The sequence below is a fragment of the Giraffa tippelskirchi genome, chromosome 13, assembly GCF_054371585.1.
Source record: "Giraffa tippelskirchi isolate mGirTip1 chromosome 13, T2T-mGirTip1v1.2.pri, whole genome shotgun sequence".
Classification (NCBI taxonomy): domain Eukaryota; kingdom Metazoa; phylum Chordata; class Mammalia; order Artiodactyla; family Giraffidae; genus Giraffa; species Giraffa tippelskirchi.
Window position 1 is genome coordinate 54103624 of NC_137287.1, and position 21663 is coordinate 54125286.

The window sequence follows — 21663 nt, forward strand, 5'->3', positions numbered from 1 at the left end:
AGTTCCATAAACATATCTACTTCTACTTTATTGACTACGCCAAAGCCTTTGACTATGTGGATCATGACAAACTGTGGAAAATTCTTGTGGGAATACCAGACCACCTGACCTGTCTCCTGAGAAATCAAGAAGCAACAGTTAAAACTGGACATGGAATAACAGACTGGTTCCAAATAGGGAAAGGAGTTCGTCAAGGCTGTATATTGTCACCCTGCTTATTTAACTTATATGCAGAGTATATCATGAGAAATGCTGGACTGGATGAAGCACAACTAGAACCAAGATTGCCAGGAGAAATATCAATAACCTCAGATGACACCACCCTTATGGAAGAAAGTGAAGAAGAACTAAAGAGCCTCTGGATGAAAGTGAAAGAGGAAAGTGAAAAAGTTGGCTTAAAACTCAACATTCAGAAAACTAAAATCATGGCATCCAGTCCCATCACTTCACGGCAAATAGATAGGGAAACAATGGAAAGAGTGAGAGATTTTATTTTTTGAGGGGCGGGGGGTGGCTCCAAAATCACTGCAGATGGTTATTGCAGCCATGAAATTAAAAGACACTTGTTCCTTGGAAGAAAAGTTATAACCAAACTAGACAGCTTATTAAAAAACAGAGATATTACTTTACCAAAAAAGGTCCATCTAGTCAAAGCTATGGTTTTTCCAGTAGTCATGTATGGATGTGAGAGTTGGACTATAAAGAAAGCTGAGCACTAAAGAATTAATGCTTTTGAACTGTGATGTTGCAGAAGACTCTTGAGAGTCCCTTGGACTGCAAGGAGATCCAACCAGTCCATCCTAAAGGAAATCAGTCCTGAATATTCATTGGAAGGACTGATGCTGAAGCTGAAACTCCAATACTTGGGCCACCTGATGCGAAGAACTGACTCATTTGAAAAGACCCTGATGCTGGGAAAGACTGAAGGCGGGTAGAGAAGGGGATGACAGAGGATGAGATGGTTGGATGGCATCACCGACTCAATGGACATGAGTTTGAGTAATCTCTGGAAGTTGGTGATGGACAGGGAGGCCTGGCGTGCTGCAGTCCATGGGGTTGCAAAGAGTTGGACATGACTGAGCGACTGAACTGCAACTGCACTGCAAGACTGAAGTTTGGAAAGTACTTTGTTCGGATAAAGTTTTAAATATCAAATCATTTCATTCATGACAACCAGGCATTCCAATGCACTAACACAGACATGGGAAGAGAACTTTACAAGGCGGAAAGTGATGATGGGGCTGCTTTAGCGGCTTGACTGGGCACACCGCCTCCCACTCCCCTCTTATCAGAGGCAGCTCTAGAGTTTCCTGCCATGTCTCCTTGTTCATCTGAAAGGTTAACAGCTGTTCCTCTCCTGACACACCGGGCAAACAAAGCAGCACAGCAGAAAGCTGTAAATAAAGTCATTACACTGCACATTTGGCATCTCTTTCCATGTACGTAAGAACTTCCTGATGAGGCTGTCCTTAGGAGATGCAAAACATGGCCAAACTATAATTACCTCAGCCAGAGAGGTAAGCTAACAGTGCCAAATGGTTTTTGGAGTTGCTCCCTGCCTTCGTATAAATTTGTCAAACTCTTGTACACTATGTGACAGCTATGAAAAAATTACACAAGCAAGGACAAAGAATCAAAAGAGTAATGGGATGGTTTCCTGTTAATGATGCTTTCTCTTTAGCACCATTTTATTTCACTAAAATTATTTTTATTTCTTGATCAAATAAATTGTTTTTTTTAAATGAGCCAAATTGTGTTCACTGTGCCAAGTCCCCAGTGTTAAATGTGCTATGGGTCAAAGGTGCTATAAACTCACTTGTGTAGTTCAATTTAACAAATACACAGGACCAGGTGTTTATTAAGAACATAAGGACAAGACACTACTTTGAGAGATTACACCAAAAGTAGAAAAAAACACACCAGTCTATAGCCTCAACAGGGAGATAAATGAGCATACAGTTAACAAAACTCAAGAAAAACCATAATTACTACTATTATTAAGTATGCTATCAAGGCAAACTCAATGTTATGTTAATAACAAGAAAGAGAAAACTCATGAGAGTAGTCTTAAGGTATTTAAGAAGGAAATAAATGTCAACACTTGTACTCCATATGGCATAACTGGGATCAATTCCTGGAAATTACAACAATATAGAGGAGAGCCAATGATGTACAGATAGTGTGAAACTGTTAGTCGCTCAGTCGTGTCCAACTCTTTGTGACCTGATGGACTGTAAGCCTGCCAGGCTCTTCTGTCCATGGAATTCTCCAGGCAAGAATACAGGAGTGGGTTGCCTATTTCCTTCTGCAGGGGATCTTCCTGACCCAGGGATCAAATCTAGGTCTCTCATATTGCAGGCAGATTCTTTACTGTCTCAGCCACCAGGGAAGTCCCAATGTATACATTTTTTAATTAAATAATTAATTTCTTTAAATTAAAGCTCACGTTTATGGAATTTAGGGCACACACTAAGGAACGTTCCTACTATGTTGTTTGACTTTACACATCACCAGAGTGAAACCTGAGACAACACTGAGCTCCAACTAACTTCTGTATTTCTGGAAACTAAGGTCTGTCAAGAAATTAACCCCCACCCTTCTGTGTTCTGGAAAACAGCTTACTGCAAAGAGCTAGTCTTCCTCATATGACTGATATAAAACTCCCAATGACCCCTTGTATCCTATGACAAAACCAAGGCACAGACTCTCCAAATTCCAATTCTTTGTCTCACAAATGATTAGCTGAACTATTTGTCCCCATCAACCATTCTGGTTGATCAATGCCTGTTAACCAGACTTGACCAAACTTTATTTAGGCTTCTTTCCTTCCTCCAAGCCCCTGAACTTTGAGCAATGGAAGGTGAACAACCCCTCTTTAATGACCCCTTCCAAAATAAGCTGGCCTCAAGGAAAAATGTTCCCTTATCAACTGTCCAATCATGCCACCTACATCCAATGTTCACGCCTCTCTGTAAAAATGTCCTTTTCTGCTTGAATTTTGAGATGCTTGCTTATTTCATAGTCAAAGTGGTTCTTCCTATTGCAGTATTCTTCCTCCTCCTACTCAGATAACTCTCCACCCCGTATTGTAATAATCTTTTTGAATAATGCTTCTCTTTACCTAAGTCTGCATTTGTTTTTAAACCTTTTAACTTGCAAAGAGCCTAACTTTACAGAACACAAATTAAAATTATGAAATATCCAATTATTGATATTTATAGAATCACAAACATTATGTATTTCTTGATATACAGTCACATGGTAAAATCTATATAAGATACAGACCACTATAAAATAAACTAAAATTAAAATTTAACATTAACTGTTATTTTCCCAATGTCTGAAACCCCAAATTATAAGATCATTAATCATAAAATAAACCATTAAAAACAAACATGAAAAGCTGAAACCAAGCAACTGAGTTTGGAAACTACAGAAATAATTTCTTTATATTTTAATTCTGTCTGGTATAGATCAAACATCTCTTTACAGAGTCAAAAGAAGGAAAAGCTTAATGAACTTGTTTTTATGTTGGCCAACTATTAACTAAAGCATTAAATCAACAATAATACAGCTGCTAAAGTTCTTTCTAAGGAACTTTCTGCAACAATCTGTTACTTTTCCAGGGGTCCAGTACCCTAATTACAACTTAGCATGGATACCATGTAGAGTTAGTACATTAACTGCAGCACATACATAAAACAAATGCTCAATGACTTTAACACATGACATTTCTATCTCTGGAAGGGTATTTTTTCTTAAATATTTGTATTACTATTTATGAAAAAATATTTTTAAACAATAAATATTTTGTATTGCAAGCAGGCGGGGTACGGGATCCCCGGAGAAAGAGAACCAGGCATGACTTTCTTGAATTTAAAGAAGTCATTTCTGGCCTAAGTCATTTTGTGATCTAAGCCTGGGTAACAATGCTTGCCCTTGAACACGGCTCAGTAATTACTGATCTTACCAGGGAAGTGAAGGAATGCAGAACAAAGGAGAAACAGTCAAGAAACAACAATTTAGCAGTAAAACAGAGTCCCAGTTCCTCCTTAAGGGATACAGATAACAATTTGAGTGAGTTAGGCAGGAACAAAGACCCCCATCCAGGTGGAGCATGGAAAGATAATAATGACCTTTTCTGACTTCAACCAACTAAAACTTGGGCTCTGTCAACCTTTGCCCCAGCTCTAGGCTGAATTCTCCTCTGCTCAAGCCCCTTCATGAGTATGCAAGTACACTTTGTGTAAAAATTCCCCAATCTTACTGTTCTGGGTAACACTGCTTTGGAAAAGATCCCAGCGTTCTTCTTACTTGCTCCAAGTAATAAATCTTTCTTTCTCCCAATTTTTGCCTTGGTTGTATCTTTTGGCCTGATACTCATCAAGACGCAAATCCAGATTTAGGGCAACAGTATAACAAACACATCACAAAAAATCAACTACTCACCCGCATTGACTATAGCATCCACCTCTAGCAATGTGATGTCACCTCTATACAGAGAAACTTTCTCACTCAAACTTTTCTTCACCTGTGATGGTTCCTGAGTATTTTCTTCTGTAATAAAGAAGGGATGCATATTAACAGTAATATTCTTCATTTAAAAAAGACAATTTTAATACAAGAGTCAATATGGGTCACACTCTGACACATTAGACAAGTGGAAATAAATGTGTAACTATTACCAGGAATGTGGTCTATTCTCTATTTATCAAGTACTCCTCAATACAAAATGCAGTATCATATATATAATAGGCATTCAATAAATTTAGCCCTGTTATATTGGTCAACAAAACATTCAATTCTTGCTATTAACATTATAAAGATATGAATTTTAAGATATAATTATGTCTACTGGTTTCACAAGAATATGAGAAAAAAATGTGCAAACTACCAACAAAATAAATTTTTTAAATGAACAAGTTTATTTCTATTTCGTTCAAGTTACCTAAACGGCATCCTTGAAAAGAACATTTACTCAAAACAAAAAAATGCAGGTTCCACTCTTCGCTATGTAACAAGCTGTCCCTTGGAATGGCTGGGATCAAGAACACTTGACATTGTGAAACATCTCCTTTATCAAATTCTATAAACTTTTCACTCTAGAGGGCGCTGCTAGATTTAAAGGAGAAAAAGCACTGTCCTGCACACAACAGTCAGCATGTTGGTATATTTAAAACAAGCCAAACATTACCTTCCAAAACTGATATATTTTTAATGTTTTACAGCAGTACTATAATTTGTATTTTCATGTATTTTAAACAAATAATAATTTAAAATATATTAAACAAAGCTATATAAACTCAGTGTTTTACAATACATTGAATTGCTATACATAAAAAGTTTTCTAATATATTTTTAGGAAAGATGATTTATAAATTCAAGTGTTTTTAACTATTTATGAATATGTTCAAGTGTTTCAAGGGGGGGTAATGCTATTGATTCATAAAAACGTTGTCAAATAAGCATGAAGTTTTGAGGTATGTAGTGGCTTAGAGGTGATAGGTTACAAGCCACTTAAATCATCTTTGGGCTCCAATAACCAAAGAAAAATTTGGCCAAGACTAAGGTAATCAATCTGTGGCCATAAAAGTGATCTTTCCTCTCTTCATCTCCAAAGCATCCCCTTCTTTGAAACCACTTCTCTCCTTAAAGGATTCTAATGAATTATTCATTGGTGGTGGTATGCATGCATGCTCAGTCCCTCAGTCATATCTGACTCTTTGCAACCCCAGCAGGCTCCACTGTCCATGGAATTTTTCAGGCAAGAATACTGGAATGGCTTGCCATTTCCTTCCCCAGGGAATCTTCCCAACTCAGAGCTTGAACCTGTGTCTCCTGCGTCTCCTGCATTGGCAGGCAGATTCTTTACCACCGAGCCACCAGGGAAGATACTCGGTGGTGGTAGTAATACTAATAATAATAAGTAGGACAATAATGTGAGAGAACTGTACGTTAAAACAACAGAAAGATTTCAGAAGACTTCAAAATAAAAAACACTGACAGCTGACTTGACCACGTCAGGAAATCCTAGCGTGCTGTTTTCCTGAGTCAGGTAAAGAGGAAGACCTCAGGCTTTTCTACCAGGCTGTTTAAATCTTGGTTCTACCAGTTAACAACTGGGTGACCTTGGATAAGTTACCTATTTTCGCCATACCTCAGTTCATAAATTGCTGCTCCTTTACAGTGAACATAAATTCATTACTTAGAACTGATGTTCTAAGTAATGTTTGAATAATATTTGGTCTACAGTAAGCTCTCAATTTTTCACTCAGAAAACTAAGATCATGGCATCTGGTCCCATCACTTCCTGGCAAATAGATGGGGAAACAGTGGACAGAATGCCAGATTATTTTGGGGGGCTCCAAAATCACTGCAAATGGTGACTGCAGCCATGAAATTAAAAGATGCTTGCTCCTTGGAAGGAAAGTTATGGCCAACCTAGACAGCATATTCAAAAGCAGAGACAGTACTTTGCAAACAAAGGTCTGTCTAGTCAAAGCTATGGTTTTTCAAGCAGTCATGTATGGATGTGAGTGTTGGACTATAAAGAAAGCTGAGCGCCGAAGAATTGATGCCTTTGAACTGTGGTGTTGGAGAAGATTCTTGAGAGTCCCTTGGACTGCAAGGAGATCCAACAAGTCAATCCTAAAGGAAATTAGTCCTGAATATTCATTGGAAGGACTGATGCTGAAGCTGAAACTCCAATATTTGGGCCACCTGATGTGAAGAACTGACTCACTGCAAAAGACCCTGATGCTGGGAAAGATTAAAGGCGGGAGAAGAAGGGGATGACAGAGGATGAGATGGTTGGATGACATCACCGACTCAATGGACACGAGTTTGAGTAAACTCTGGGAGTTGGTGATGGACAGGGAGGCCTGGCGTGCTGCAGTACATGGGGTCGTAAAGAGTCGGACACAACTGAGTGACTGAACTGAACTGAACTGAAGCTCTCAATATACATTCCCTTTTTTAACAAAGGTTTTACCAACGTGACAAATATTATTTCAGCATCCATATTCAAAATGCCACAGTAGTTTTTTTAATATTTTCAATATTTATTATTAAAATTCCTTATCAGTGAAAGAGAACAACTTTTGTTTGTGCTGTTACTAATCTGTCAATGCCTGGCCCAATGACAAAGAATTTAAGCCACAGACCCTGAGTTCCACGACCAATGAGCTTCTATTTCTACCACTTTCAGCAAACGAGAAAGTCCTAATTGCCAGTTAAAGATCATTGGATGATAATAAATATTTGGTAGTTTTGTCAGAAAATTCTGGGTATTTGGACTATTGAGAACCTAGATATTATAAAGACTTCTCACTGATGATGAGTTTCAAAGCTCCATCAGGCATTCAATTGATAAGCATATCACAAATGAAAGCAGAAAGATTGACTGTTTCAACTTGGGAGACAGGGTAAACAGATTCCTAATCTAGTTGTATTTAGTTCTAAAAAGTATTTCATTTTCTTATGAAGCATTATGTATATAATATTGCATGTACAGTAATGTGACTTAAAAACATATATGGAAATAAATCATGTATTTTTCCCAAAAGAATTATACTGGAAAACATCAAAGTTTAAACCATTTATACCACAGTTCAGTTTTCTTAAAAGAAATCCTAATCTCTCAACTGCAAACTGTAAATGGGATATTTTAAGCCTAAAGTTTCAAACAATTCAACATATTAAATATACACACTGCTATCATATGTCATTTAATAAGTTACTCAAAATGGTCTTATCAGAATTATCAGCATCATGGAGGAATATTTTTATCTCTCTTTCCTTTTAAAATTCACATGAGCATCTCTTTTCCTCATAGCCAGTACAGCTGCTGCCCAACTCTTGTCATAGTATATCAAAAAGGCATAAATGTACTGAAAAACTATAATTTGATAGTATTAATAATTATCAGTATTTCTTCCAACAATAAACCAAAACCAAATGGCTATTTTTGACTACCAACTGTTCTCTGTAAATGCAACAATATAAATTACCACTATAGGCCACAGCTTTTATTTGAATATTTAATAGCAATGTACTACCTTCATTTTCACCCAGCTGTGTTCCATCAGTGCTGATTCCAATGTGTCTTTTCCCATATCCTAGGTTTTCATTAATAAACAGGACAGAAAATTGTCAAGCATTGTTCCTGCACAGACATTCTTTATGTACCCAAAGCACTGACTTACATTGTGTGCCTCACAGGCTTTAACCAACTGAAAGCTGAAATATCTGTTCAGTGTGCACATATGAGAGGAGCTGTTCTTCTAGACTGTATTCTATTGATATTATCCATATTAAAAAAAAACAGGTTTTATACAGGAACTACCCCAATAAGGGAAAAGAGAACTCAGTACAGAACTGGGCTCAATTCCCAATACAGCAAAGACAAGTGGAGATTTACAGCCAAGAAGCAGAGTAGGGATCAGTGGGAAGAAAATTACTATTACTAAGAGGAAACTTTGGGGATGAGGGAAGATTTTGGTTCAGTTCAGTCACACAGTCGAGTCCCACTCTTTGCGACCCCATGAACCGCAGCACACCAGGTCTCTCTGTCCATCACCAACCTCCGGAGTTTATTCAAACTCATGTGCATTAAGTCGGTGATGACATCTAACCATCTCATCCTCTGTCGTCCCCTTCTCTTTCTGCCTTCAATCTTTCCCAACATCAGGGTCTTTTCAAATGAGTCAACTCTTCGCATGAGATGACCAAACTACTGGAGTTTCAGCTTCAACATCAGTCCTTCCAATGAGCACCCAGGACTAATCTCCTTTAGGATGGACTGGTTGGATCTCCTTGCAGTCCAAGGGACTCTCAAGAGTCTTCTCCAACACCACAGTTCAAAAGCATCAATTCTTCTGCACTCAGCTATTTTTATAGTCCAACTCTCACATCCATACGTGACTACTGGAAAAACCATAGCCTTGACTAGACAGACCTTTGTTGACAAAGTGATGTCTCTGCCTTTTAATATGCTGTCTAGGTTTGTCATAACTTTGCTTCCAAGGAGCAAGCGTCTTTTAATTTCATGGCTGCAATAACCATCTGCAGTGATTTTGGAGCCCCCCAAAAATAAAGTCAGCCACTGTTGCCACTATTTCCCCATCTATTTCCCATGAAGTGATGGGACCGGATGCCATGATCTTAGTTTTCTGAATGTTGAGCTTTAAGCCAACTTTTTCACTCTCCTCTTTCACTTTCATCAAGAAGCTCTTTAATTCTTCTTCACTTTCTTCCATAAGGGTGGTGTCATCTGCATATCTAAGGTTATTGATATTTCTCCCGGCAATCTTGATTTCAGCTTGTGTTTCATCCAGCCCAGAGTTTCTCATGATGTACTCTGCATATAAGTTAAATAAGCAGGGTGACAATATACAGCCTTGATGTACTCCTTTTCCTATTTGGAACCAGTCTGTTGTTCCATGTCCAGTTCTAACTATTGCTTCCTGACCTGCATATAGCTCTCTCAAGAGGCAGGTCAGGTGGTCTGCTATTCCCATCTCTTGAAGAATTTTCCACAGTTTATTGTGATCCACACAGTCAAAGGCTTTGGCAGAGTCAATAAAGCAGAAATAGATGTTTTTATGGAATTCTCTTGCTTTTTTGATGATCCAGCGGATGTTGGCAATTTGATCTCTGGTTCCTCTGCCTTTTCTAAAACCAACCTGAACATCTGGAAGTTCATGGTTCACATATTCCTGAAGCCTGGCTTGGAGAATTTTGAGCGTTATTTTACTAGCGTGTGAGATGAGTGCAATTGTTAAACAGACACAACTATTGCTGAAGCATTGTTAGGTAGTCAGATATCAACTAGGGTATTGGGTGGGGAGGACGAGGGGAACAGAATTTTATTAGACATGAAGGTGACCAGATATCAAGGATGCGATTTTCTCTCTAAATTGATAAAGCAGGATTCTTATGAAACTTGGACAGTGTAAGTTTGGCAAGGATGGGGGCTAGAAAAAAGGGTTTGAAGGAACCTGACTTGTGTTAGTTGCTCAGTCATGTCCGACTACTTGTGTCCCCATAGATGTAGCCCACCAGGCTTCTCTGTCCGTGGAATTCTCCAGGCAGGAATACTGGAGTGGGTAGCCATTCCCAACTCCAAGGGATCTTTCCAACCCAGGGATCAAAACTGGGTCTCCTGCATTGCAGGCAGATTCTATACTGTCTGAGCCACCAGAGAAGGAAGCCCTGTTTAGTCAAGGAACCTTTCCAACCCAGGGATCAAAACTGGGTCTCCTGCATTGCAGGCAGATTCTATACTGTCTGAGCCACCAGAGAAGGAAGCCCTGTTTAGTCAAGGAACCTGACTAAAGTTTACTTAAGGAGAGAGTCTTTGTCAGTCCCTGCTCTTATCCGAAGAAAGAGACATTCTTCTTTGAACAATGTAAGTTCATTTGTCATTAGGTTGCCTTTTGTCCTTTAAGGACCATCTGAACTATTAGTTGAGACATGGTTAAGTAGAGGATATCTGCAAGGTGATACAAGCAGTCAGGCCTTTAATGAGGGGAATTTCTATGAAAAGAAACAGAAAAACAAAGATTATTGATTGGCACATACTATAAAACTAGTTTCTGAGTCCAGAGGGAAGACAGTTGAGAAAATACCTAGATGATGGGCTTGCATCGTCTTTTGCAGCTTGAATGTCCTTAGTGATGGCATCAGGTGTTTCAGCAGACTTTCTGCATGGCCCTCACAATAGCAAGCATGAAATCTGTACAACATACATGATCTGCTGTGGTGATTTCTTTGAAGTTTATGTCAGGCCAGCTTCAGCTTGCAGGGCTCCAGGAAAGGGGCAGGTTTAGTTCTCAATGAGGCCAAATCAGGAGGAGCGTAGAAAAACTGGAAATATTTTGGAGAGTTGTAGCCAGATACTGGAAGAAACTAGAAAATTGACAGTATATGCAAGACAGTCAATAAGACTGGAATTTAATAACCCACAAGGGTACACTATAGTTTTCCACTGAAACACAAAATATTTCTGTACAGTCAACCTGGCCCCCACCCCCCATTTTTATTCTTGTTTGCAATATAAGTCTGGTCTCATTAGATTTAGCCTGATTATTTACATATGTGCAGCAAGAATGATCATTGACCACTTAGGCCTTTCAGGTTTGCTTTGCTAGAACTTTTCATAAAGAATCTCAAATTAGACTTTTGAAAACCTCTCAAGGCTAGGAGCACAGAAGGCAATGGCACCCCACTCCAGTACTCTTGCCTGGAAAATCCCACGGACGGAGGAGCCTGGTAAGGCTACAGTCCATGGGGTCGCTAAGAGTCGGACACGACTGAGCGGCTTCACTTTCACTTTTCCCTTTCATGCACTGGAGAAGGAAATGGCAACCCACTCCAGTATTCTTGCCTGGAGAATCCTAGGGACGGTGGAGCCTGGTGGGCTGCCATCTATAGGGTCACACAGAGTCGGACACGACTGAAGCGACTTAGCAGCAGCAGTAGCGGCAAGGCTAGGAGATGGCAAATAGATGGGCAAACAATGGAAACAGTGACAGACTCTATTTTCTTGGGCTCCAAAATCACTGCATATGGTGACTGCAGCCATGAAATTAAAAGATGCTTGCTCCTTGGAAAAAAAGCTATGACCAACCTAGACAGCATATTAAAAAGCAGAGACATTACTTTGTCAACAAAGGTCCATCTATTCAGAGCTATGGTTTTCTCAGTAGTCATGTACGGATGTGAAAGTTGGACCATAAAGAAGATTGAGCACCAAAGAATTGACACTTTTGAACTGTGATGATGGAGAAGACTCTTGTGAGTCCCTTGGACTGCAAGGAGATCAATCCAGTCAATCCTAAAGGAAATCAGTCCTGAATATTCATTGGAAGGACTGATGCTGAAGCTGAAGCTCCAGTACTTTGGCCACCTGATGGGAAGAACTGACTCATTGAAAAAGACCCTGATGTTAGGCAAGACTGAAGGCAGGAAGAGACAAAGACGACAGAGGATGAGATGGTTGGATGGCATCACTGACTCGAAGGACATGAATTTGAGCAAGCTCTGGGAGTTGGTGATGGACAGGGAACCCTGGCATGCTGCAGTCCATGGGGTCGCAGAGTTAGACACTACTGAGTGAGTAAACTGAACTGAACAAGGCTAGGACGCCAATCTAAGAACTTACCACCAAATTTAACCTGTAATGCCTACAAATTTGGGTACATTTCTCTCTTCTCAAGGTTCCCAGAATATCCTAACATTCCCGGGATTCCCATGAAGTGACCTTTCTTACTCATTTGTAAAGCCGAGAACTCTACAAACCATGGACCAGGCTGGTTTCTCCAAAGGGCTTTGTAAGCACTGGCTCTATAAAACAAATCTTAGTTCCTTACAACTGTCTGATAAAATGAGATTCGACATCTTTGAGATTCTCATTCTCAAATACGATGTTCCAGCCAAAGTCTATACAACTAATTTTTCCAATTATGTCCTGTTACAAGGAAAACATTCCTATTGAACTTACACAAATAATGTCACTGTCATGAAAACAAGAATACTCAGTAGAGATTCTGAATTCTAGAGCGATCAAGTAGGGTGAAAATATAAAAGTTTCATTTTTATTTACAAAAGTATAATCAACTAGACAGCTTGAGAAAAGACAAAAAGGAGTTCCTTAACTAAAACATTAAAGAACCAGCAATGTTACAAAGCAATAACCATAAAAATCAAAATCATTCTTTGTTAGTTCATTCAGTCCCATGTAACTGATTCTTTTTTCCCCCTGGCATTATTTAATGTATTAGAACAACTACAACAAACTCACTTTTACTTCGTTAAATCAATATCTATACTAACAAATCTTATATACTGAGATCTATTTCTGAATTCTCTGTTCTGTTCTACTAAACATTCTTTCTACTATACTCTTTTTTTCTTCATGTAATGGATTTTTGTTCTGCTAGGTCTTGGGTCAGTGTTTTTTTGGCTTTTTAACCAGTCAGCTTCTCCATTAGTTCCAGAAATCCTTACTCAATCCAGAGGTATAGTCTCAAAGTTATTTAAGCAATAGTGCCCTCAGAGGCCTGCACCCCCAAGTACTTGCCATAGTTCTTTTCATGGATTTCTGAAACACACCCTTCTTTTTGTTGAAGACAAAGCACTTTTGCCTGTAACTGACTATAAGAGCTTTCAGGGAAGAATCACAGTAAAACAAAAATTATCTGTGGATGATAAAAGACTTAAAATGGTCATTGTCAAAGGTCTGAGGAGACCTTATTATAAAAAATTTTATACAATTGATAAGGCAATATTTATTTCTATGACATACAATGTTCAAATAACTCAAATTAGGGAAATAAAGACTATGGGTTTGGGATTAGCAGAGGCAAACTCTTACATATAGAATGGATAAACAACACGGTCTTACTATATTCAGCACAGTGACCTATATACAATATCCTGTTACAAACCAAAATGGAAAAGGATATGAAAAAGAATATGTTGCTGTTCAGTCACCCAGTCGTGTCCAACTCTTTGTGACCCCATGGACTGCAGCATGCCAGACCTCTCTGTCCCTCACCTTCTCCTGAAGCTTGCCCAAGTTCATGTCCGTTGCATCGGTGATGTCATCCTGCCATCTCATCCTCCAACGCCTTCTTCTCCTTCTGCCCTCAATCTTTCCCAGCATCGGGGACTTTTCCAATGAGTCGGCTCTTTGCATCAGATGACCAAAATACTGGAGTTTCAGCTTCAGTATCAGTCCCTCCAGTGAATGTTTGGGACTGATTTTCTTTAGGATGGACTGGTTTGATTCCCTTGCTGTCCACAGGTTTTCAAGAGGCTTATCCAGCACCACAGTTCGAAGGCATCGATTCTTTGGCGCTCTGCCTCCTTTATGTTCCAGCTCTCACAACCATATTTGACAACTGGAAAGATCATAGCCTTGACTATATGAACCTTTGTCAGCAGAGCAATGTCTCTGCTTTTCAACACACTGTCTAGGTTTGTCATAGGAATCATCATCTGATTTCATGGCTGCAGTCACTATCTGCAGTGATTTTAGAGCCAAGAAGAGGAAATCTGTCACTGCTTCCACCTTTTCCCCCTCTATTTCCCATGAAGTAATGGGGCCAGATGCCATGATCTTAGTTTTTTTAATATTTAGTTTTAAGCTGGCTCTTTCACTTTCCTCCTTCACCCTCAAGAGGCTCTTTGGTTCCTCTTCGATTTCTGTCATTAGGGTGGTATCATCTGCATATCTGAGGCTGTTGATGTTTCTCCCACCTATCTTGATTCCAGCTTGTAACTAGCCCGGCATTTCTCATGATATGTTCAGCGTATAAACAAACAGGGAGACAGCAGACAGCCCTGTCATACTCCTTTCTCAATCTTGAACCAATCAGTTGTTCCATACAGCGTTCTGACTGTTGCTTCTTGACCCACACACAGGTTTCTCAGGAGACAGGTAAGATGGTCTAGTATTCCCATCTCTTTAAGAGCTTTGCACAGCTTATTATGATTCACACAGTCAAAGGCTTCGGCATAGTCGATGAAGCAGAGGTAAATGTTTTTCTGGAATTCCCTAGCTTTCTCTACAACCCAGCAAATGCTGGCAATTTGATCTCTGGTTCCTATTCCCTTTCTAAACCCAGTTTGGACATTTAGAAGTTCTTCACTCGAATAATGCTAAAGTCGAGCATGCAAGATTTTAAGCATGGCTTTACTAGCATGGGAGATGAGTGCAACTGTCCGATGGTTAACACATTGTTTAGTATTACCCATCTTGGGAATTGGGATGAGGATTGACCTTTACCAATCCTGTGGCCACTGTGGGGTCTTCCAGATTTGCTGACATATTGAATGCAACACTTTGATGGCATCATCCTTAAAGGTTTTAACTTGTTGTTGTTGTTGTTTGGTCACTCAGTCGTGTCTGACTCTTTGCGACCCCATGGGCTGCAGCATGCCAGGCTTCACTGTCCTTCATCAACTCCCAGAGCTTGCTCAAATTCATGTCCACAGAGTCGGTGATGCCATCCAACCATCTTGTCCTCTGTTGTCGCCTTCTCCTCCTGCCCTCATTCTTTCCCAGAATCAGGGTCTTTTCCAATGAGTCAGTTCTTCGCATCAGGTGGCCAAAGTATTTGAGTTTCAGCATCAGTCCTTCCAACGAACATTCAGGACTGATTTCCTTGAGGATGGACTGGTTGGATCTCCTTGCAGTCCAAAGGACCGTCAAGAGTCTTCTCCAACACCACAGTTCAAAATTTTGAATAGTTCTACTGGAATTACATCACATCTACTAGCTTTATTAACAGCAGTGCTTCCTAAGGCCCATTTGACTTCAGTTTCCAGAATGCCTGGCTCTGGGTGACTGATCACACCATCACAGTAATCCAGTTCATTTGGATCTTTTTTGTACAGTTCTTCCATGTATTCTTTCCATCTCTCCTTGATGTCATCAGCATCTACTATGTCCCTACCATTTATGTCCTTTATTGTGCCCATCTTTGAGCAAAGTGTTCCCTTGGTATCTCCAATTTTCCTGAAGAGATCTCTAGTCTTTCCCCTTTTGTTGTTTTCTTCTAGTTTATACACTGCTCACTGAAGAAGGTAGTCTTGCCTCTCTGTGCTGTTTTTTGGAAATCTGCGTTTAGTTCAATTTAGTTCAATATACCTTTCCCCTTCTTCATTGCTTTTCACTTCTCTTCTTTCTTTAGGTATTCGTAAGGCCTCCTAAGATAACCACTTGGCCTTCCTGTTTTTCTTTTGGGTTTTGTTCACTGCCTACTGTACAGTATTATGACCTCCATCCATAGTTCTTCAGGCACACTGTTTACAAGTTCTAATCCCTGAATCTATTCATTACGTCCACTGAATAGTCATAGGGATTTTGATTTAAGTCATACCTGGCTGGCTTAGTGGTTTCCCCCGCTTTCTTTAGTTTAAGCCTGAATTTTGCTATGAGAAATGATGATCTGAGCCACAGCCAGCTCCAGGTTTGGTTTTTTGCTGACTGTATATGCTTCTCCATTTTCAGCTACAAAGAATGAAATCAATCTGATTTAGGTATTGGCTCTTTGGTGATGTCCATGTGTAAATTCATCTCTTGTGTTGTTGAAAAAGGGTGTTTGCTATGACCAATGCATTCTCTTGGCAGAATTCAGTTAGCCTTTGCCCTGCTTCATTTTGTTCTCCAAGGCCAAGCTTGCCTGTTACTCCAGGTATCTACTGACTTCCTACTTTTTATTTTTTTATTGAAGGATAATTGCTTTACAGAATTTTGCTGTTTTCTGTCAAACCTCAACATGAATCAGCCATCAGTTCAGTTCAGTCGCTCAGTCGTGTCCGACTCTTTGCGACCCCATGAATCGTAGCACGCCAGGCCTCCCTGTCCATCACCAACTCCCAGAGTTTACCCAAACCCATGTCCATCGAGTCAGTGATGCCATCCAACCATCTCATCCTCTGTCGTCCCCTTCTCCTCCTGCCCCCAATCCTTCCCAGCATTAGGGTCTTTTTCAATGAGTCAACTCTTCACATGAGGTGGCCAAAGTATTGGAGTTTCAGCTTCAACATCAGTCCTTCCAATGAACACCCAGGACTGATCTCCTTTAGGATGGATTGACTGGATCTCCTTGGAGTCCAAGGGACTCCCAAGAGTCTTCTCCAACACCACAGTTCAAAAGCATCAATTCTGTGGTGCTCAGCTTTCTTCACCGTCCAATTCTCACATCCATACGTGACTACTGGAAAAACCATAGCCTTGACTAGACGGACCTTTGTTGGCAAAGTAATGTCTCTGCTTTTAAATATGCTATCTAGGTTGGTCATAACCTTCCTTCCAAGGAGTAAGCGTCTTTTAAATTCATGGCTGCAATAACCATGAGCAGTGGTTTTGGAGCTCAAAAAAATAAAGTCTGACACTATTTCCACTGTTTCCCCATCTATTTCCCATGAAGTGATGGGACCAGATGCCAGGATCTTAGTTTTCTGAACGTTGAGCTTTAAGCCAACTCTTTCACTCTCCTCTTTCACTTTCATCAAGAGGTTCTTTAGTTCTTCTTCACTTTCTGCCATAAGGGTGGTGTCATCTGCATATCTGAGGTCATTGATATTTCTCCCGGCAATCTTGATTCCAGCTTGTGTTTCTTCCAGCCCAACGTTTCTCATGATGTACTCACATATAAGTTAAATAAGCAGGGTGACAATATACAGCCTTGACGTACTCCTTTTCTTATTTGGAACCAGTCTGTTGTTCCATGTCCAGTTCTAACTGTTGCTTCCTGACCTGCATACAGGTTTCTCAAGAGACAGGTCAGATGGTCTGGTATTCCCATCTCTTTCAGAATTTTCCACAGTTTATTGTGATCCACACAGTCAAAGGCTTTGGCAAACCATTCAATATCACAGTAATCCAAGTCTATGCCCCACCAGTAACGCCAAAGAAGCTGAAGTTGAACGGTTCTATGAAGACCTACAAGACCTTCTAGAACTAACACCCAAAAAAGATGTCCTTTTCATTATAGGGGACTGGAATGCAAAAGTAGGAAATCAGGAAACACCTGGCATAACAGGCAAATTTGGCCTTGAAGTATAGAATGAAGCAGGGCAAAAGCTAATAGAGTTCTGCCAAGAGAATGCACTGGTCATAGCAAACACCCTCTTCCAACAACACAAGAGAAGACTCTACACGTGGATATCACCAGATGGTCAACACCGAAATCACATTGATTATATTCTTTGCAGCCAAAGATGGAGAAGCTCTATACAGTCAGCAAAAATAAGACCAGGAGCTGACTGTGGCTCAGATCATGAACTCTTTATTGTCAAATTCAAACTTAAATTGAAGAAAGTAGGGAAAACCACTAGACCATTCAGGTATGACCTAGATCAAATCCCTTATGAGTATATAGTAGAAGTGACAAATAGATTTAAGGGACTAGATCTGATAGACAGAGGGCCTGATGAACTATGGATGGAGGTTCATGACATTGTACAGGAGACAGGGATCAAGACCATCCCCATGGAAAAGAAATGCAAAAAAGCAAAATGGCTGTCTGAGGAGGCCTTACAGATAGCTGGGAAAAGAAGAGAAGCAAAAAGCAAAGGAGAGAAGGAAAGTTATTCCCATCTGGATGCAGAGTTCCAAAGAATAGCAAGGATAGATAAGAAAGCCTTCCTCAGCGATCAATGCAAAGAAATAGAGGAAAATAACAGATTGGGAAAGACTAGAGATCTCTTCAAGAAAATTAGAGATACCAAGGGAACATTTCATGCAAAGATGGGCTCGATAAAGGACAGAAATGGTATGGACCTAACAGAATCAGTCATAGGTATACAGATATTGTATTCCAATCTCCAAAGATGAATAGAACATCTTTTTTTGGTGTTACTTCTAGGAGGTCTTAATATAACTTATCAACTTCAGCTTCTTTGGCATTGGGGATAGGGGCACAGACTTGCATTACTGTGATGTTGAATGGCGTGCCTTGGAAACAAACCGAGATCATTCTGCCATTTTTGAGGTTGCACCCATGTACTGCATTTCAGACTCTTTTGTTTATTATGAGGGCTACTCCATTTCTTCTACAGGATTCTTGCCCACAGTAAAGATATAAAGGTCATCTGAATTAAATTTGCCCTTTCCCATTCATTTTACTTCACTGATTGCTAAGATGTCGATGTTTATTCTTACCATCTCCTGCTTGACCAATTCCAATTTACCTTGATTCATGGACCTAACATTTCAGGTTCCTACGCAATACTGTTCTTTGCAGCACTGTATTTTACTTTCATCACCAGACACATCCACAACTGAGCATCACTTCCACTTTGGCCCAGCTGCCTCATTCTTTCTGGGCATATTAGTAGTTCTCCTTCACTCTTCCCCAGGAGCATATTGGACACCTTCAGACCTGGGGGGCTTATCTTTCAGTATCGTATCTTTTTGTCCTTGTATACAGTTCATGAGGTTCTCACAGCAAGTATACTGGGGTGGTTTGCCATTCCCTCCTCTAGAGTTTTGTCAGAACTCTCTGCTATGACCCATCCACCTTGGGTGCTTGGGTGGCCCTACACAGCATGCTTCATAGCTTCATTGAGTTATGAAAGCCCCATCATCATGACAACGCAGTGATCCGTGAAGAGGAAAAAGGAAATATATATACATACATATATATATATATATATATGTATATATATATATATAAAACTGAATAACTTTGCTGTACGGCAGAAATTAACATGCATTGTAAATCAACTACACTTCGATTTAAAAAAACTCAAATTACTGCTCACAAAATTATAACATGACATATGATGGATAAAAAGGGTACTGGCAAATTTCTATGAGCTTCACACAACTTCTGAAATATCTATTAATAATTTTTATCCACGCAAATAAAAGCTAGAGAAAGTTAAGTATTTCTTATTTGACAATGTGTCACATGCCATTTAAAACATCAAATAAACCAAATTATTTTTTAATGTGTCTTTCTTACTAGGTGAAAAAAACAAATCCTCTGAGATTTTCCAAGGCCCCTGTGGGAAGTATCAATCTCAATTAGAGTTCACAATTTGGTTTAGAATTTGACTTTGGGAAGTTGTCAAAAATGTCAAAAGGCTTGAACACTTGAATAAATAGGATCATAGATCACTATGAAACAATCCTTAAGTTCTTATAAACAAACATAATAAAAATAACAACATACAGGAAATTATTTTGATAAGACACAAAATTCTTGTTTCTAAGCAGATAACTTAAAAGATAATGATCTTCCTATGATCTCTTATTAAGAACAGACTAATTATCCAAGAAAACTTTTTTTTAATTAGTTTATTTCTCTATTTTTTAACTTTACAATATTGTATTTGTTTTGCCATACATTGACATGAATCCACCATGGGTGTACATGTTTTCCCCTTCCAGAACCCCCCTCCCACCTCTCCCCCACATTCCATCCCTCTGGGTCATCCCGGTGCACCAGCCCGGAGCACCCTGTATCATGCATCGAACCTGGACTGGTGATTCATTTCACATATGATAATTTACATGCTTCAGTGCCATTCTCCCATATCATCCCTCCCTCGCTCTCTCCTATAGAGTCCATAATACTGTTCTATTTATCTGTGTCTCTTTTGATGTCTCACATACAGGGTTATCTTTACCGATTAACTAAATACCATATATATGAGTTAGTATACTGTATTGGTGTTTTTCTTTCCGGCTTACTTCACTCTGTATAACAGGCTCTAGTTTCATCCACCTCATTAGAACTGATTCAAATGTATTCTTTTTAATGGCTGTGTAATATTCCATTGTGTATATGTACCAAAGTTTTAACAGAGAGAAAACCCAACTCTATTTTTGCATCAGTACATTATTAGGCTTATTTAAAAACAAAAAACAAATAAATTCTTCAATCTTAACTAATTTGATCACAGATAAAATTCCTCTTCTGAAAACCATCTGAAACTCTATATCTATTCATGTTTTCTCCTGTATTTTTCCTCTTTCTCATTCTGAACTAACCATTTATTTAAAATTAGAATAAAATGACTCTCTGTTCCCTTAACAGCAACAACAAAAATCTTCCAATCCTCACAAACTTGGCATACAGAGTTGTTTCTCTTCTTTATTATTTTTAATCAGTACTGTTTACAGAAAAGACTAAAAAGCAAACAATTGCAGATTGTCACATGCCAGCATTCTGCAGCAAGGGCTTCCCTGGTAGCTCAGTTAGTAAAGAATCCATCTGCAATGCAGAAGACCCTGGTTCAATTCCTGGGTTCAAAGATTTGCTGGAGAAGGGATAGGCTACCCACTCCAGTATTCTTGGGCTTCCCTTGTGCCTCAGCTGGTAACAAATCCGCCTGCAATGCGGGAGGCCTGGGTTCAATCCCTGGGTTGGGAAGATCCCATAGAGAAGGGAATGGCTACCCATTTCAGTATTCTGACCTGGAGATTTCCATGGACTGTATAGTCCCCAGAGTCGCAAAGAGTCAGATACAACTGAGCGACTTTCACTTTCAGCATTCTGCAGCAGACTAGCAAATTTCATGCATATAGCATCTTTTGATTTTGATATGGCAAAAGAACACTTATTAACATTATCAAATATATTTAGCTTCTCTATACTACATTAAAAGATACCAAAGTATATAAATTTGAAGTTATGTTCAGTAATTAGTATTTCAATAACTTATTTTACATAGAAACAATCAAGATTTTTAATAAATATCTATACTTAATTAAGTATACTTACTTAAGGTTACAAGGTACTGAAAAGACTTTGGAAACTATTTTTATACATAACATAAAACAAAGCTCGCCATCATTTCAAGTTATTACCCAGTTAACTATTTTTATAGCACATGCATGTTAGGCAAGCTTTGCAAAGCAAAAACCTAAAACAGTTAAACATATGCATCTTCTTTTAATGCTATGCTTGACATACAAGATATCATAAATGGCAAGCAATTCATTTTTACTACATCTTTACTTGTACATTTGGTCTTGGGTTGAATTTACAATATTTATAATCTAAATACCTAGTAGATAAAACATAAGCTTATTTGACTAGTAAACCCAGTACAACAAAAATGTATGCTCAGTTTTTATATTTACTGCTTATAACTCAGAAGTCAAACGTTTTTTTAAGCCAACATTATTAAACTAGTCTT

The 21663-nt window shown here is 39.1% G+C and overlaps 1 protein-coding gene across 2 annotated transcripts in view; it reads right to left on the minus strand.

Moving 5' to 3' along the window:
• MACROD2 (mono-ADP ribosylhydrolase 2) overlaps nt 1-21663 on the minus strand; it is a 2278672-nt gene that overhangs the window by 2170805 nt on the left and 86204 nt on the right. For both annotated transcript variants that reach the window (XM_081556519.1, XM_081556518.1), the window contains exon 3: nt 4450-4557. In XM_081556519.1, coding sequence (XP_081412645.1) covers nt 4450-4557 — 108 coding nt within the window. The remainder of the gene's footprint in view (nt 1-4449; nt 4558-21663) is intronic.